The sequence below is a fragment of the Fusarium keratoplasticum genome, chromosome 12 (assembly GCF_025433545.1).
Source record: "Fusarium keratoplasticum isolate Fu6.1 chromosome 12, whole genome shotgun sequence".
Taxonomy (NCBI): domain Eukaryota; kingdom Fungi; phylum Ascomycota; class Sordariomycetes; order Hypocreales; family Nectriaceae; genus Fusarium; species Fusarium keratoplasticum.
The window spans coordinates 1,756,729-1,770,349 of NC_070540.1; the positions used below are offsets into that span (position 1 = coordinate 1,756,729).

The following is a 13,621-nucleotide window of genomic DNA, read 5'->3' on the forward strand; positions in this document are numbered from 1 at the left end:
GGGCACTTCGATCGTGAGGAAGTGAGGCTATCGTGAGATAATGTTTGGGTGAATGGGGCTAACAATGAGAAGATTAGCCGCTATAGCGATAAGGTCACGTGATACACAGATAAGCTGATGTGGGGCCAGAGCTGCGCCTGCACAATCACAGCAATAGAAGGTGAGCGTGACCGCTTCAAAGCTAGATAATGGGACTTATGTGAAGCAGTAAAGCGCAAGTCAATAAGGCTAGCCTAAGTAGCACCATCTACAGCGACGAGCAAGGCGGTATTATTTTTCAATAATATACTTTGTATGCGAATGGTTTCCTCTGGCCAGATTATCATGATATCTAGGCCCTCATGAGACTGGGCTTGTTTCTCTCGGGCTACCCTGGACCTTAAAAATGACGTCACCGTTGACCACGGGGCACCCAACACGAGCAAGCTCGACACTGCAAGCGAAACCGATCCCTTCAGGGTATAGATTCTGTATTTGGACGCAGAGACCACTGAATACGTCCTAAGTCTAATGCAGGCTGTCTCTACCAGATCACAAAGTACTTGGAGACTTTCAGTCGATACCCCGAGCTCTTGGAGACTTGGAGGTGAGATCCCGGGCCGATCCAAATGCCTACTCGACGTTGAAGAGATAGCCGATTTGGTTGGTGAGGCTAGTCGGCTACTCCCTGTGTTTGGCCAACCACGTTGCTGCAAGCTGAGAGCTTGTCTGCCTTCACATGGACGTCACTCAAACTAACAACCTCCATGACATCAACTTGAGGCCCCAACTCTTTGATAGATGCGGGGTCGTCCCGGTGGAGGTGGTTTGGCCTTATCGCGGGGTTCTAGATCTGGGAACGGAACCCCTCCCGAGGTCACAGAGTAGGAATATATATGAAGGCCTCGGTCGCCTTGGGACTCAACATGTTGTCCTACGTAGAGAATTTCCCTTTCCTCCAGACTCCAGGCTTTCATTAGTCCCTGTCATCATCATTAAGACAACTGTTAACAAGTCACCATGGGAAAGAAGCGAGCCATCATCACCTACGGAGTCGATGTCGACGCCATCTCAGGCTGGATCGGCTCCTATGGTGGCCAGGACTCAGCCGGTGATATTGCGCGAGGTACGCTGCCATTTTGAAGATCGAATCCCCCATCTCTGCGAACATGCGAACGTGGCGTTGACTGATATCCTTCAATTCCTACAGGTTGGTTCGGCGGCACAGTTGGCGTGGAGCGGATGCTCAAGGTCTTTGCCAAATATGACATCAAGACCACCTGGTTTATCCCTGGCCATTCTCTCGAGACCTTTCCGGAACATATGAAGATGGTTCTAGATGCTGGTCACGAGTTCGGACTCCACGGTTACACCCATGAGAACCCCAATGCTATGAGCGTTGAGCAGCAGCGAGACGTTCTCGATAAGAGCTACAGACTGATGACTGAGTTTACTGGAAAGCCCCCACGCGGTATGGTGGCGCCCTGGTATCTTCACATCTAAGCTACTTGCATGGTAGATGCGTCGCTAACCCGTGTTTAGGTGGGAGACTAGCTTTGAGGGAACCCAGCTATTGCTCGAGTACGGTATCGAGTATGACCACAGCCTGGGACATCACGATTGCCAATGCTACTACCCTACAATTGGCGACACCTACACCAAGATCGACTACTCCCAAAAGGCCGAGACGTGGATGAAGCCTTTTATCAAGGGAAGGCCTACCGGGTTGGTTGAGATTCCTGGGAGCTGGTACATTGATGATCTCCCTCCGATGATGTTCATCAAGTCCGCCCCCAACAGTCATGGTTATGTCAATCCAAGGGACGTCGAAGCTATCTGGAAAGACCACTTTGAGTACTACTACCGGGAGTACGATGATTTCATCTTCCCTATTAGTATTCATCCTGATGTGTCTGGTCGCCCCCATGTCGCCCTGATGCATGAACGGTAAGCCCACCATAACTCTTCTCACCATGACACAGGCTAACTGTCTACGAGGTTGATTGAGTGGTTCAAGACGTTTGAAGGTGTTGAGTTCATGACCATGGAGGAGGTGTGCGATGATTTCAAGGCAAAGAATCCTCCAGAGAAAGGTGCTCTTCTTCCGGCCGAAGCAGGGCTGAAGCTAAGAGAGGGAAATTAGGCGGGCGTGTTAAGGCGGTAGCTAATTTACAAAAACCTTCCAAGCATGTTACTCAATAGCATTTTTAACATAGACGTCTCTACACTAGCCGTGAGCGTGTGCTGCCTGATATCCACATGCGGTCTGGGGTTGCGGTGGTTTACGGTATTTGGTTTTGATGTCGCCGTAAATTGATAAATGCAGCCTTTCCTGTTGCGACTGACCCCATCGCCATTTTCGATAATAATAACATTGTCACTGTGGGGTTGTTGTGCCGCGCAGACGGCCATCAAAGCGGCTTTGGTAGAGATTTGTAGCAGACCGTGCTATTTACATGATCACCTCGTGGTTCATTTCACTCAAATTTCCCTTAGATCTGTGTGCCTCTAGTTATACCGACGCCTTGCCTAGGAATTCCTCGCTGAAGGGGTAGTCAGTGTACCCCTTGATCTCGACAGGCGTATAAAAGGTTGAGCGATCGTATGGGTTCATCTCTATGCCCTCCCGGATTCTGAATACCAAGTCAGGTGTCGAGACAAAATATCTCCCAAACACAACCAAAGTATTGTGGTCTCGGTATTCTTCGTCCACAGCATTTTTTGCGGACTCGCTGTTGAATCCGCCAGCGACCAAGATAGGAGACTGGTTGCCCCATATGTCAAAAGCAAACTCCAGGCCCTCCTTCTTCTCACAGTCGATGTTGTTTACGACCCGTGACTCGATGAGGTGAAGATAAGAGAGACGCAGCTCCTTGAGTCCCCGGATAATGTGGGAAAACTGTCGAGTTGCGAGCTCCACGTTCATCTTCATGGACTGGAACGTGCTCCAGGGACTGAGCCTCACAGCAACCCGATCTGGACCGATTGCGTCGACAACGGCCTTTGTAGCTTCAAGTACGAATCTGGACCTGTTCTCAACGGAGCCTCCCCAGCGGTCAGTTCGGATATTGCACGTATTCTGGCTGAACTGATCGATGAGGTATCCATTTGCTCCGTGCAGCTCTACGCCGTCGAAGCCGGCCTTGATAGCGTTTTGGGCAGCCGTTTTGAAATCAGCGATGCAATCCCAGATGTCAGACTCGGTCATCTCTTGGGGAACCGCGTCTGAGTCGCCATCGGTCATGGATACAGCACTAGAACTGTATAAGGGATATTCTTCCTTGTGGCCAGCACGACCGGGAGCAAAGATCTGGCAGTACATGAAACAACCCTTCGCGTGAACTTCATCGGTGATCTTCTTCCAGCCATCGATCTGGGTCTGCGACCATATGCCGGGGGCATGTGACCCTGCAGAATGACGCGGGGAGATGGAGGTTGCCTCGGCAATAATCAGGGTACCGGGAGAGCTAGCTCTCTGCGCATAGTATTCGAGACATTGCGGAAGGGGAACTTGATCCTCGTCTGCTCGGAACCGAGTCAATGGGGCCATGACGATCCTGTGCTGTAGCTTCATATTGCCCAGCCGAATTGGCTGAAAGAGCTTGGATGTGGACGACATTGTGAAGGATTGAAATGAAGTTATTGAAATGAAGGAATTACTTGAAACAAGGTGGAGATGTGTGAGATACTCTCTTGATGCATTCTGCTTTGGCGAGCTATCTATATAGCTCTATGAGCTCTTGGGTAGTTAAGCCGATCACCATCTCTACCCATCCGAGTTATCGACCCCGATTCATTTCATCTCTGTGCCCCTTGGTTGACAAATCTTGGAGCCTCATGCCCCCGAGTGTCCCGGTCCTAGTCCATCAGACTGACTAAACATGTTGGGGTTGATTTCATCACGAGCCAAATCGGCTTCTTGAGATTTGAGGAGTAGCCGAGTTCTTGGCTTACACTAACGCTAACCTTGCCACCTCACGAAGCTTGATCACAAAACAGCGCTGTACCTGGTAAGGGATTTTGCTCAATGAAATTTCAAGAGGCCTTCTGAAGTCAAATGTGCTCATCGGCCGCGTCGGATTCCCCTTGCTCGAAGGCATTGCTTCGCCTTTGAGATTAACTGGTCTCAAAATTTACGTAGGCGCCGCCCCTATAGGGGATTCACTATCTATGTCCTTTACGAGTCTTATGAACATTGTCAAGAATAAGCTCAATATTGTTACTCCATTGTTGTCTATCGTTGAATCATTGTCCACTGTTGATCTAGCTCTTCACCTTAATGACAACTTTGCCAAAATGCGAGCCTCCCTCAAGATATGCGAAGGCATCTCTACCATCCTCAAAACGAAAGACACGATCAATGACAGGATGGATCTCATGCTGCTCATAAAATCGGAGCATTTCTTCAAAGCGATCCTTTGGCCCATTGATGATGCCCTTGAGAGTGACGGTACGCGACAGCGCAAGGACATTGACGTTGGTCCTGTCGTTAGCATCATCTTGTTTCCCAGAAACATAGCCAATGCATGCAATCATTCCACCGTAAGCAACAGAGTTGAAAGACTTTCGGACAGTCTTGGCACCACCAGTCTCGAAGATGATGTCGGCTCCGTCATTGTTTGAGATTTTCATCACCTCATCATCCCAGTTGGGTACATCTCTGTAGTTGATGACGTGATCGGCCCCGAGAGTCTTTGCCCGTGCCAGCTTGGAGTCCGAAGATGATGTGATTATCGCTATAATACTGTTAGGATGCGGGAAGGTGTTCTCAAGGCGCAATACTCACTGGTAGCACCCGCCGCATGGGCTATTTGCAAACCGCTGATACTCACTCCGCCTGTGCCCTGCAGAAGAACGATTTCTCCCTTTCCTCCCGGCTGACCAAGGGGTCGAAACTGGTTGATTGCCATCCAAGCTGTGACAGCGGCAATCGTCAAGCATGACGCCTCTTCATCTGACATGTACTTCGGCGCCCTGAGAAGAGCATCTGCCTGGAAGATTCGATGGGACTGTAAAATTCCGTCCAGTGGCAGACCGAGACCCGTCTTCATGATATCGGGGTTGATGCTCCCGGTAAAGTGTCCCTGGTTCCACGTTGAAACGACGCGGTCACCGATGTTCCATGCGACTCCTTCGCCAACCGCGACAACGACACCGCACATATCGGAACAAGGGACCAGCGCATCTGGCTGACCAGACTCAATAGCCTTGTGATGATTATACAGCCCTTGAGCAACTGACAAGTGGGTTAGTTATTTTCGGGTCGTGTCAGAAGTTTACCAGACCTTCAAGATCGCGATAGTTGAGCGACACGGCTCTGATCTCCACAAGGACTTCCCCGTCTTGAAGGGTTGAGATGGGAGCTCTGGCTAACACGAGGTTCTCCAGGCCATCCTGGCGTGTTTGCCATTGTAAAGTTTCCGAGACGCCCATGATTGCTCGTTCAAGGATACGGCGTGATGGTCTATGAGATACCCGTCCTGGAAAGACGTGAACACATCTCCTCGATCAAATAGTATCAATAACACCTCAGAGACGGAAGAACTTACACTTGATATGTTTGACATCTTGGCGATGTTGTTTATGGGACCCGAGTCGAGATGCCGAGCTCGGCTATAAGATCCATATCTACCTAGGTATGGTCAGTTTACAAATCACGATAATCAGAATTATTATAAATCAAACGTTAGGCCCGCGTACTTTCTACCCCAACTACTTCTTACCCCAGCTGTGTATGACTCCATCAACCAGGGGTCACATGCCCCCAGTACGGCCCGACGAAGTCGTGTGGTTATCGGAAACGTCGTCATCGGAAACGTCGTTATCGCCGCAGACTGCTCTCAACACCCGACAGCTTCTCTACCCAGAGCCAGGAAATCCACTCACTCGGTACACGAAGGATACCCCACTAACGGTGATTCACGGCACTGAGTGGTGATGACAGTGTTGCTGCTGAATGCGATGGCCTCTTAATGGTAAAATAATTAATAAAAATAAATACTTGAGAAAGGAAAGTCTATAAACTAATTGTAATAACAAATCCCCTGTTTCTTACTGCTTGTCCACCTCTATGTTTACGCCCTATACCCCACGATCCAACTTTTGGGCTTCGCACATCTTGGCATATAACCCATTCTGTCGAATAAGCTCCTCGTGCGATCCCACTTCGGAAACCCTTCCGTCATAGAAGACGTAGATCCGCGTTGCCTGCCGGATAGTCGATAGACGATGTGCAACGGCGATGGTGATCCTGTCCCCAGTTGCTGCCTCCATCAGAGCGGCCTGGACGACACGTTCCGACTCGGTATCCAAGGCGCTCGTCGCTTCATCTAAGAGAATAACACAGGGTTTCCGGATCAATGCCCTGGCAATCGCGATGCGCTGTCTTTGACCTCCGGAAAGCTGACTTCCCCTCGTGCCACAAGGAGTATTGAGTCCCTCTGGCAGTGAGGAGATGAAGTCCCATGCGTTGGCGGCGCGACATGCTTCCTCAATGTCTGCATCTGAGACCGAGTTTGATGGTGTGCCTTGTGAAATGTTGTCGCGAATGGACCCGGAGAATAAAGCCGGCTCCTGCTGAACAAGCGAAACATGTTGCCGATATGAGACAGGGTTGATGTCAGTAAGTGGAGTTGAGTCGATGTTGATGGTTCCGCTCGTCGGGTCATAAAAGCGCTCTAGGAGGGAAATCATGGTGCTTTTTCCGCAGCCGGATGCGCCCACAAACGCCACAAACTCGCCTCGTTCAATCTGTGTGTCGTGTAAGTAATAGTACAAGGTGAAAGTTGAGCTTGGGGCCGTATAATAGAGAGACTTGCCGTCATTGACACCCCCTTCAAGACTCTGTTATCCGGAGCCAAAGGGTAGGAGAATTGAACATTGTCCAAGCCATACTTGGAGCAAGCACTAGCAGGCTCTTTGTCTTGGTTCTGTCGTTCGTCGACCGTTGGCTGCAGCCCCAAAAGCCAGAAGTAATAGTTCACGGCCTCATTCGCCTTGGTGAAACCTGAAGAAGAGCCATTAGCGGGATTGTAACCGGACCAAGGCCAGTATACTTACTGCCTGCAAAACTGAACATGGTACCTGCCGCCGAGGCAGAAAAGAAAACACCCATAAACGCAACCATGAACTGGTAAAAATTAATCTCGCCATCATTCACGAGCTTAGATCCCCACCTGATTCAGTTAGCTGGATGCAAAAGCCGGAAACCAAACGGCTGATACCGGTTGGCTTGGGGGTTCAAACTCACCAGAATCCAAGTGCAAGCACAAAGTGCTCCATGCATTGCGTGAAGGAAAACCAAACCATCATGTGGAATAGGAATGGTGTGCAGCGACGAATGGCACCATCGATCTCGTTGGTATACCGCTCAAGGATTTTACCTTCGATTGCCAAAGAAGAGACGGTCCTTATGGCCATGATGGTCTCGGACGCGATGGAAGCGCTTTGAGAAAAGGCCGTATTCATCTTTCCGTCCATCCTGGTTTCCAGCCGGGTTCTGGCCCATCCTGCAAAGACGAGTGGCGGAACTCCGGCAAAGACACCGACGATGCCGACCTTCCAAGCGACAATCAAGGACAGAATGCTGCAGGCCAACACGCTGATAGCAGAGACCAGAACAAAGGATATGTTGATCCCCATCAGCTCCAAGATGGACTGCGGATGCGCATCGAGACGGCTGTTCAAGGCACCGACGGTGTTCTCGGGGCGGTCGAAGAAACGGAGATCTTGTCGGAGAAACGCCTCAAGCATATCTTTTCGTATCAAGGTGTTGAGCGTCTGGGTGTTGCAAATGGGTTAACAAGGGACTGTCCTGGGCTTCCCAACAAAATAGAGTGAAGGCCACTTACCTGCGCAACAATATTGGTTGTCCATCCCATGACAAAGTACACAGCAAGGCAACCAATAGCCAAAATGAAAAACATGAGAGAGATGAAGTTGGCTTCCTTCGTCACGTCATCAGACCCCAGGAGGTTCACGATTCTACCCATGAGAAGGGTTTGGCCAGGATAGACAGCGGCTAATTAAGATCCAGTTAGCACCAAACTCTCAGTCCCGAGGACAGAATACAGTCATCATACCTCCTCCAATGCATGTGCAGAGTGACAGTATGTACCAAGGCACCAGCTGTGGCGTCGACCTCACAAGCCTAGCGATATTTCGGATGAGTCCGCTTTTGGGGCTCTTTTCGTAGTCTTCTCGATCTCTCAGGAGCAAGAGCTTCTCCGCCTCGGCAGTTTGCAGCTTCTTGAGGGTCCTGCTGGGTTCCAGAACCAACTCTGTCGATTCATCATCATCAGAGGAGCTCCCAAGGGCTTCCCCCTTGCCATCAACTGGAGCCAGGTCTTGGGCCTTGACTAAGTTGGCATACACCCCTTCAATGGCAAGTAGCTCCTCATGTCGCCCTTGTTCAGCGATTTTCCCCTGTGAGAGAACCACGATGTTATCAGCGTTGCGAATTGTGGCAAGCTTATGTGCAATGACGATGGTGGTGCGATCTCGTGCTGCGCGATCCAAAGCCTGCTGCACGATGCCTTCGGCGTGGGGATCAAGAGCACTAGTAGCCTCATCAAGAAGGAGAACCTTTGGTTCGGAGATAATACTTCGCGCAATCGCAATCCTCTGTTTCTGGCCGCCTGACAAGAGGCCTCCGTGCTCACCGATTTGAGCATCATAGCCGCCGGGGAGGTCAACGATAAAGTCGTGTGCGAATGCGAGCTTGGCCGCCTGTTGGACTCGCTCCATTTGCTCTTCCCGTGTATCGAATTCCCACTGGGTGCCGACTAAACCGTTGGAAATGTTATCGAAGACGGTACCGTTGAAGAGGACGGGTTCCTGAACATGTCAAGGTCAGCCACTGCTGCTTTCACCCTTCCTATACCATTGAGAAATCCATGACGCCTCCTCACCTGTTGCACTAGACGGACATTGGTGCGAAGCCATCTCAGATTCACGTCCTTGAGTTCTCGACCGTCCAACTTGACACTGCCGGCGGATGTGCTATACCATCGCTCAAGTATACCGATGATGGTACTTTTCCCTGAGCCGCTGGGTCCCTTGACGTTGTGAGCATGTGTTCATATGGCATCTATGAGCTGGGGAGTAATCACTTACTACAAGAGCCGTAACCTTGCCCGCCGGAACTGTCAAGCTGAACTTGTCCAAAACCGTCACCTCGGAACGCGTGGGATAACTGAAAGACACATCCTCCATGGTGATGGTTCCTGTGATCTGTTCCGGCTTCACCCCCGAATTGTCAAAGGCATTGATTTCGGATTCTCTGTCAATCAGCTTGAAGAGTTCCACCGATGCAGTAGCTGCACGACCAAAGGCAACAGTGTGAGGCGCCAGGGACATCATCGTTGTTGCTGCGATAACCACAGAGAGCAAAACCCTAGAAAATGCATTAGATGAGAGTCGCAGGTGTAGAGGGGAACATCTTACGTGAACACTGTACCCAAGTCCTGCACCTCGCCCCTATCCATCATGGCGAAGCCTTGCCAGAACGCAAGACCCATCCCGGAATAGATGACAAAATATTGCCCGCCAAACATGACGCCATAAAGCTTGTTCTTCTTCATGCCTCGGTCGTATGCTTCCTGCAAGAAGGAGTAATACTTGCCAACAACCCTCTCCCGTAAACTGAAAGCGTGAATGGTGCGTGTAGCGCCAAGCACATTCTCGGCATAACTTCCCGCTTGGCCGTACAGTCGAAAGAGGTCGTTGTTGATGAAAGCGTCGAAAATGGAGACACCACCAACGACGATGAGGAGGGTAGGGACGATGCAGATGATGATGAACGTGAGCTTCCATTGGCTGACAAATGCAATGATAAAAGCAGCGACAAACGTCGAAATGGCCTGAATGAAGAGGCCCAGCTTCTCTGCGATGCCACTCTGGATGAGCTTGCCGTTGGTGGTGGCCTGCATGGAGACTGACCCAGCAGAGTTAGTACCAGAAGACCCAGTGTCGTAAAAGCCAATCTCCTGGCTGAAAGCGGCTCGTAGATAGGCCTGTTGAATATTCCTCACGAAATGGTAGGCGTTGTAGGTCATGAGGGAAGAATAGAGATAGGTGCACACGAACCGCACAATGCCGATGTAGACAAAGTACAACCTATCCGTATTTGTTAGGTTGCTCTGTCCTAGAAGTGCAGGAAGTCTGAGATCAACTCACGCTGTGGTGCTGACGGTATCTATGAATCCATTGGATGTGCCTGAAACCGAGACATCGCCGAGAAGAGTGATAAATCTCCCCATGACGACATTGACCATGGCCAGGCCGACCCCAGATGCAATGGCCGCGAGTATTGCGATCGATTGGAGAAGATATATTGTCGGGGAACCGTATTGGAAACATCTCTGGCGTCGCAGTCGAGATCAGCAAACATACACTAGATGCTGTTGAAGGGTGATACATACCAGGAAACTTTTGAAGGCTGACGGATCTTTCGAAGCAGGCGCATCATCGGTAGAAGCGCCCTCCAAAATCACGGGGGAGGCATCTTGGGTGGCTTGCCCACGGTCAACCTTCTCGGAAGCGGCCATTGTTTCGACTGGTGAACGAGTGACAGAGTAAAAGATCAAAAGAATAAAGGAAAGATTAGAAGGAGAGGCATGAATAGGGTCTGGCGAGAAGCAAGAAGAAATTGAAATCCATCTTAAATACGACAAACGCGCGAAGTGTTAGAGGTGGGCAAGACTCCTTACGGAGGGAGCTGTCCGGCCGCAAATCCAGGGTGAGCGGGCGCCAAGAGCCTCCGTCGTGCGTCCGGAGCGGGATGCGGAGCTCCGTAACTCCGTCATTTTTCGGAGCGGAGCGCACGTTCTTCGATCCGCTGATGCACGTGACAAGCTGTTTCTTCCAACTTCTGGGCAAGGCGCCACTGGTCTTCTACTTCATTTCCAACGACCGTCATCGAGGGAAAAGGCCTACATTGGATCCTTGGTACCACTGGTTGATCCACTGGTGGCGAAATGGCGACCTTCACCCCCGCCTACAGTGGCGGTATCCCTACCGTTGAAGACACCACCCAAGTTGACAGCGACAGCCCCTTTGTTGATGAGGAGCAGGGCCCACCTGGCGGGAGAGACGGCCATGAGCCTTCCGCAACAGAAAGACTAGCTGTATTACCCCAAGATTTCTCCATGATGCCTGTTCTGTGCATCCTCTCAAATACTAACAGCCTCTTAGTGTGACCGTTGTCGTAGACGAAAAGTTCGACCGATCCCGCCTAGGAGCAACGTCGTAACTAACATGCCTGTCACTAGATCAAATGCGATCGCCTCCATCCGTGTGCCCATTGTATCAAGGCAAAGTTACAATGCACCTACGACCTGGGCCAGAAGAAGAGGGCAAAGCGACAGCGGGTCATGATTTCGAGCGTCTAGTGTGTTTCAACTGTGCCTCCCAGTTCAGTCACTCGACCACTAACATAGCTTGCCAGCGAGAGCAGGATGGATGAGATTTCTCAAAAGATTGATGATTTGACAGAAATTATGAGTCGTCTTAGCCCTGCCCATGCCGGCATCGGTGACACCATCTCGACAACCAGCCCTCACCCGCCCCCTAACCCTTGGCCTCAATCTATGTTGACCCAAACCCCCCGAATCAACATCCAGGCGCACCAAAGGGGGAGTCACCAGGAACTGACCGAGGCAGATGCAATCGAGCCTTCTCTCTTCTCCCAAGCCGTCTTTGCTACCAAATTCCTTCAAGCTGTTCTGGCCCATGACATATTCTCACCTGTTGCATCCGAGATGACGTCCGCACTCAAGTCGTTGGGTGACATTGTTGAAGCTCAACAGCGGCGCAACAACTCGTACGACGCCTCAAACCCCTTCTCCAAGACTCTCCCGCTAGGCTACACGATTAGAGATCTTCCGCTTCCCCCAACTGGAAAAATCATGGCCTGCTTAAGGCTGGCTAAAGGTCCGTCCAAAATTAGGTGCGGCGCCTGCATTCGATAGCTGACCTACATCCAGAGAATTGGAGAGTCCAATCACATATTCTTCTCCAATTCAAGTCCCTTGGCCATTTCACCGAGTACGTGGTCAAGGCATGTTCTCCAGGACCGATGACCGATGCCGAGTTGATTCTTGTTCACCTGGGTCTCTATTGGCTGTTTTATGAGTGTTCTGGCGTCTCAACAGACCTCAGCACAAAGCATGATTATGCTGCACAAGCATCTGTCTGTGAGAACAGCCTTGAGATTGTCCTGTCAAACCTTTCGTTTCATGCACCTGCGACGGTGGATTACGTGCATGCAATGTATGTGGCGGTAAGTATGCGTTAACCCCAAGATACGTGACTCAAAAGAATGTTGACTGATACTCCATTGAATAGGCCATGTACTGCCTGCAGATGAACAAGCCAAATGCCGGATGGGCCTTTGTATCAAAAGCTTCACTCCTTGCCCAAGCGATCGGCATGCATAGTGGTACTGCCATGAACTCTGAAGTTGTAGAGGAGAGACAATACAAGAATCGTCTTTTCTGGGGGCTCTACTGCCTAGAAAAGTCCATCGCACTTCGTCTGGGTAGATGTTCTACTATCCGGGACCATGACATTACTATTCCTCAGCCATTGAGAGAGCAGAGGACTTCCTCGGGCTGGTTTAGCAGTCTACCGGACGGCATAGAACTATGCAGACTATTTGGCCTTGTCTTTGACGAGCTTTTTAGTCCCAGCGCTCTTGTGCAGCCTGTCTCTGTTCGGAGGTCCCGCGCAAAAGTCTTGTCTGCTAAAATAGAGCAAAGAATAGCTTCAAGGGCCGTCTCTGACGTAAGTATGCCATATGTTCTTCTATATATTGGCCTTCCATTAGTGGACTGGCAGTAATAAAGTAAATTATCCCTACTCTAACTAACAAGTCGCAGATGCACCCAGAACCTCCGAGCCAGCTGATCGAACCCAAGGTGCTCGCCTTTCTCAGACACGCCAACATAGTCTGCGATTACTCTACATTGGCGTCTATCTACAAGAGCATACCACCGGAAGATACTTCTAGTTCCTCATGCCCGGAGTGCATCTCCGCTGCGAGGATCGCCCTCCAAGAGCATGCCACCTGCATCTCCCTGATCGCAAACCAGGCATCCGAATATCTCATTCTTGACTTCTGGATCAACACCTCGCTCTTGCTCTCACCTTTCATACCTTTCAACATTCTCTTCTGCAACATTGTTGAGACATGCGAGTCCTCCGACCTCCAACTTCTAGCACGTTTTGTTGGGGCACTCGAACTGGCTTCTGCTATTCCGCGCTACTCGGCCGCCTGTCATAAACAACTCCCGATATTCAGATCCTTGTACGATGTTGCGGCGAAATACATCGAGGCCAAGGCCAAAGTGTATCAGCAGCACCCGTCAGCCAGCACTACTGCGGCCGGACTCGGGATGGAAACTGTCGAGGCGTCCCCTTCTGCGTTGGCCAAGGCAAAGCAGTCAAATATGCCGAAAGATACGTCCCAAGATGGTATGAATGACAGGCCAGATGAGTTTGGCGTGGAGATGGATTTATCTAGTGTGGAGTTGGGGGATTGGTTTTATCAAAATCAACAGATGATGAGGCTGTTGGAAGATGGGTAAACCCGCGAAAGGCTTGAGGCACAAGGACGTACATGGACCAGTTGTCATTATTAAGG

The 13,621-nt window shown here is 50.6% G+C and overlaps 5 protein-coding genes across 5 annotated transcripts; 2 read left to right on the plus strand and 3 right to left on the minus strand.

Moving 5' to 3' along the window:
- Nucleotides 1-999: 999 nt before the first annotated feature.
- NCS57_01418700 (NodB-like proteiny domain-containing protein) lies at nt 1,000-2,122 on the plus strand (the record flags this gene model as incomplete). The annotated part of the gene is made up of 4 exons (XM_053063799.1): nt 1,000-1,105; nt 1,190-1,466; nt 1,522-1,926; nt 1,978-2,122. The coding sequence occupies 4 exons, from the start codon at nt 1,000-1,002 to the stop codon at nt 2,120-2,122; spliced, it is 933 nt and encodes a 310-aa protein (XP_052907132.1).
- A 369-nt stretch (nt 2,123-2,491) lies between these two features.
- NCS57_01418800 (Oxidored-FMN domain-containing protein) lies at nt 2,492-3,598 on the minus strand (the record flags this gene model as incomplete). Its single annotated transcript, XM_053063800.1, has 1 exon — nt 2,492-3,598. One exon carries the CDS (start codon nt 3,596-3,598, stop codon nt 2,492-2,494), a length of 1,107 nt encoding a protein of 368 aa, XP_052907133.1.
- Nucleotides 3,599-4,242: 644 nt separating this feature from the next.
- NCS57_01418900 (PKS-ER domain-containing protein) lies at nt 4,243-5,412 on the minus strand (the record flags this gene model as incomplete). The annotated part of the gene is made up of 3 exons (XM_053063801.1): nt 4,243-4,715; nt 4,766-5,215; nt 5,265-5,412. 3 exons carry the CDS (start codon nt 5,410-5,412, stop codon nt 4,243-4,245), a joined length of 1,071 nt encoding a protein of 356 aa, XP_052907134.1.
- Nucleotides 5,413-6,060: 648 nt separating this feature from the next.
- NCS57_01419000 (uncharacterized protein) lies at nt 6,061-10,526 on the minus strand (the record flags this gene model as incomplete). Its single annotated transcript, XM_053063802.1, has 11 exons — nt 6,061-6,729; nt 6,822-6,985; nt 7,039-7,154; nt 7,229-7,758; nt 7,830-7,999; nt 8,061-8,814; nt 8,889-9,035; nt 9,094-9,373; nt 9,424-10,095; nt 10,156-10,340; nt 10,401-10,526. 11 exons carry the CDS (start codon nt 10,524-10,526, stop codon nt 6,061-6,063), a joined length of 3,813 nt encoding a protein of 1,270 aa, XP_052907135.1.
- A 429-nt stretch (nt 10,527-10,955) lies between these two features.
- NCS57_01419100 (Zn(2)-C6 fungal-type domain-containing protein) lies at nt 10,956-13,565 on the plus strand (the record flags this gene model as incomplete). The annotated part of the gene is made up of 7 exons (XM_053063803.1): nt 10,956-11,105; nt 11,173-11,196; nt 11,250-11,368; nt 11,426-11,910; nt 11,964-12,259; nt 12,325-12,762; nt 12,858-13,565. The coding sequence occupies 7 exons, from the start codon at nt 10,956-10,958 to the stop codon at nt 13,563-13,565; spliced, it is 2,220 nt and encodes a 739-aa protein (XP_052907136.1).
- Nucleotides 13,566-13,621: the final 56 nt, after the last annotated feature.